Source organism: Salvelinus sp. IW2-2015, linkage group LG18, assembly GCF_002910315.2.
Source record: "Salvelinus sp. IW2-2015 linkage group LG18, ASM291031v2, whole genome shotgun sequence".
Classification (NCBI taxonomy): Eukaryota; Metazoa; Chordata; class Actinopteri; order Salmoniformes; family Salmonidae; genus Salvelinus; species Salvelinus sp. IW2-2015.
Window position 1 is genome coordinate 4,218,907 of NC_036858.1, and position 4,033 is coordinate 4,222,939.

A 4,033-nucleotide genomic window follows, 5' to 3' on the forward strand; every position below is an offset into this window, starting at 1 on the left:
TAGTTGTGTGTTTGTGTAGTAGCAGTAGTAGTAGTAGTAATAGTTGTAGTGTGTTTGTGTAGTAGTAGTAGTAATAGTAGTCGTAGTGTGTTTGTGTAGTAGCAGCAGCAGTAGTAGTAGTGTGTTTGTGTTGTAGTAGTAGTAGTAGTGTGTTTGTGTAGTTGTCAAAGTGCCTGTACAGATAGAACTGAGTTAAGGTGGTGTTTTTGACAGCACTGCTTCTATACACTTTTATTGATTTTTATGCAATGTTAAAAACTACATGAACAGAAAACTGGCAAATAAGAGGGGAGATCCACATGCAAGAGCCAATGGGAGGGGAAGGGATTGCAGTGGGAGGGGTCGGGATGTGGGGATATATATGGCAGAGAAAACCTACAATAGACACACACACACACGCGCGCACACACACAAACCATTCAAGCCATCCATGGAACCGGCCCTTGATCTAGGATCACCCTAAACCCATATCCTCACCTTAACCACAGATCTGGGATCAGTTTAGCCTCCCAATATCCTAGCCCTAAACCCAATAGAGAGAAAAGTCAAACCTGACCTTGGATCAGCGTCTGGGTCATTTGAGGAGGAGGAGGAGGTTTGGGTAAGGGGTGTGGTGATGGGGGGAACAGCAGGAACAGGAAGTGATGTCATAGTGATGTAATAGGTCATACCTTGGTCGCCGATCATCAGGTGAGCCAGACCTTAAAGGAAGACAAGAGCACAGTCAGCACAACAGAGGAGCATGGGGTGGTTGTCCTGACAAACACAATCATTCATTATAGCTACTTTTGCTAACATTAGCTAACAGTAGTTTCTTGTCCATGCTTCTACATCTGCATTGCTTGCTGTTTGGGGTTTATGTATAAGCACTTTGTGGTATCTGCTGATGTAGAAAGGGCTTTATAAATACATCTGATTGATTGATTGTTTGTGTGCGGTGAATWTAAGTGTCTGTTTCAAGGTCTGAACTGTCACTGTAAACAATCAAACGAAGATGTAGTCTTTCTAGTGAGTGTTTAGTCACATAATAGCACAGTGATTATCCTTTTGGAWATCGTTGCTACACTAGCGAGTTATCCTTACCTATACTGACGCGTCCCTGTAATATAAGACACAGGTCTTGGTTGCTTGTCTGTTTTTTAAATGTATTTTCCCGCTATCTATCTATGGTGAAGGGGATGCTGAGGGCTGTTGAAGTCGCCCTCCAGTATTGTTATGTTGGTTTTTGGGGGTGTTTTTTTATTTATTTGACCTTAGTAATATCCTGTTTATATTTGCTATTTTATTCTATTTTTACTCTGTAAGTTTCCTAGGGTATCTTGAAAGGCACAAATAAAATGTATTATTATGATACTTTCTGTCTCTAACCTTGAGTGGAGAGCCACTTGAAACATCAGGCATTTGTCCATGAAGGCAGTTTACTTACCGTCTGACTGCAACCCCCCCACACACACATGCGCGCACACACACAACACACACACACACGGGGATGAGAGAGGGAGAGAGAGAGAAGGAGAGGTGGAGAGGGGGATGAGAGAGAGGGAGAGGGAGAGAGAGAAGGAAAGGTGGAGAGGAGAATGAGAGGGAGAGAGAAGGAGAGGTGGAGAGAGGTTGGAATGAGTGAGGGAAGAGAGAGAAGGAGAGGTGGAGAGGGGGATGAGAGAGGGAGAAAGAGAGGAGAGGGTGGAGAGGGGGAGAGAGGGATGAAGAGAGGGGAGAGAGGAAGGAGAGGTGGAGAGGGGGATGAGAGAGGGGACGAGAGATAAAAGGAGGTGGAGAGGAGGGTGAGAGGACAGGGAGAGGATGGAGAGGGGGAATGGCAGACAAGGGGGAAGTGAGGACAGAGACGAGACATTCCTAAAATTGTCATTTTGAGTAACTGTTAAGGAATAGTGGCCATTCGCTAGTCCACAATGTTAATGTTCTGAAAAACAATGTTTCCTTAGAGCTTGGGTGAGCTGTGGTGTTTTCCTAATGGTTATTTTGCAACAAGCTTCCCCAACATTCTTTGGGAATGAGTGCAAGGATTCGTTTTAATTGGTTCTTTGGAACTCTGACAAAAATAGTTAATTGTCTTGGTATATTCATTACTTTATAACGCATGTTTTCATAAAATGTCAAAAACATTGGTTATTATCATTTTTATTGCAGCAGTTCTTCTGTGGGAATTTTCAGTACTGTCACTCAAACGGTTTCGCCTAAGGTTTCCACTCAATTCATGCGGTTTATTTAAAGCTCATGTTCGTCAAACACTTCAAAGAACAATTAAGAACAATGTTCTTCCTAAAGTGTTTTAGGAGAAATTTTTTCAGTTATACGTCCAACTTTTCCGGCCCTCAACAACTTCTAGATTACATTTAAAACCACCGGCAAGGCCCAGGACCTCACCACATTTGTTCCGGCTTCCTTTACCTGTGGGATCATCTGGAGACCAGCCTAGCCGGACAGCTGAATGAACTAGGGATGTATTTCTATCTGTAACACTAGAAGCCCTTTTGTGGGGGGAACTCATTTTGATGTGGCTGCGCTCAACGCCCAGGCTCTCTCCAGTGGGTGGGCCTTATGGGTTGGCCTCCCAGGCCCCCATTGGCTGCGTCCCTGCCCAGATTCCATGTGAATCCATAGATTTCGGCCTACCATGATGTATTTCAGTTGACTGATTTCCTTATAGAACTTGTACTCAGTAATCCATGTGAAATTGCTGCATGTTGCAGATTTAAGTATATTCTTTTTCAAGTATAATTACCAAGCTTCAGTTAACACAACAGTGTATTCAGGTACTCACCGTGAGATCTCTCAGTGTATCTTCTGTGTGTGTATTATTACCCATAAAGCCATGCTTTGTGTAAAACAATGTCTCTCAGCATGGTGAAGTATTTTTTTTTTGTTTCCTTTAGTTTATGTGTTTTGGTTTTTCAACCAAACCACCTCTGGGAATATACGACTAATTAGGGTTTTTAATTGTTCCGTCTACGATTGTTCTAGAAAATGTGTTGTTTGATGCAATCAGATCAAATGAGCCGTACTGGGGGATCGAAAAAGCCACAGGAAGAAACTAGTTCATATTATTATCTGGTTTTAATGTATCTTTTCACTTTCTGTGTTCCTTAGTTTTAATTGTTTCAGGTTTCCACATATGGCAAGCTGCTAGTTGATAAGTCATTTGAGAGCGACGATATAGAACTGTTTAGAAAGAAAATGTACAAAGAAAACTTAAATTTAATGTGATGGAATACGGAGAATCAATATTCTCCTTTGCTTTTGCTATAATTCATGATGATTTAAGTTCATATTCATGAATGTAAATTCTTCCTTTTATTTTTTTCATCCTTCTCTTCCCCGCACCCCACGCTCTTTTTCCTTCTTTTACCCTCCCTACTCTCTGCTGCCATACATACTCTACCTCTCACAGAAAATCTGTGGTTTTCTGTTCCACATGTATTCTATTGATGCTTTCAATCGCTCATTTAGCTTGCAAATAGCCTCCTCTTCAGCGATCTATTGTTATTCACAGTTTTTCACTATTTCTTACAAATACACACACACCTGTGATTTCCAAAAATCATTACTCGAGATTAAAATTATGGGAGTTAAAGATTTAACACACGTAAATTAGGGCTCCAGTCAACACCTAAATATGATTATGAGTAACATTAGGATATATTGGCCATGGGATCATTACTAAGATGACGCCCGCCCTCAAGCTACGCCACAACAATCTAAGGAACAAAATTAAGAACATGAGTCAACAACGTATGCACAATGTTGAAAAACAGACAAGCAGGGGCGGAACAAGAGCATGTGATAACTATAATACCAACTTTAAGGTTTTGGACTCATCCCGCAACCATGTTTTCATGGTTGAGGCGTCTGAAATAAAAGATCCCAGAAATCGTTATCCATATGCATACACTTCATTGCACAAACAAAACCTTACTTACTCTCTGTTGGTGAACATTTCTCCTCCTTTTGCCAAGATAATCCATCCACCCTGACCGGTGTGGCATTCAAAAGTGACTTTAAACAGTAGATC

General features: G+C 41.5%; 1 protein-coding gene across 1 annotated transcript in view; it reads right to left on the reverse strand.

Annotated features, from left to right (window-relative positions):
• The window catches only part of LOC111977549 (neurexin-1a-like), a 49,965-nt gene that overhangs the window by 37,289 nt on the left and 8,643 nt on the right, over positions 1-4,033 (reverse strand). The window contains exon 3 of the mRNA XM_070448249.1: positions 672-701. Within this exon, the coding sequence (XP_070304350.1) occupies positions 672-701 (30 nt within the window). The remainder of the gene's footprint in view (positions 1-671; positions 702-4,033) is intronic.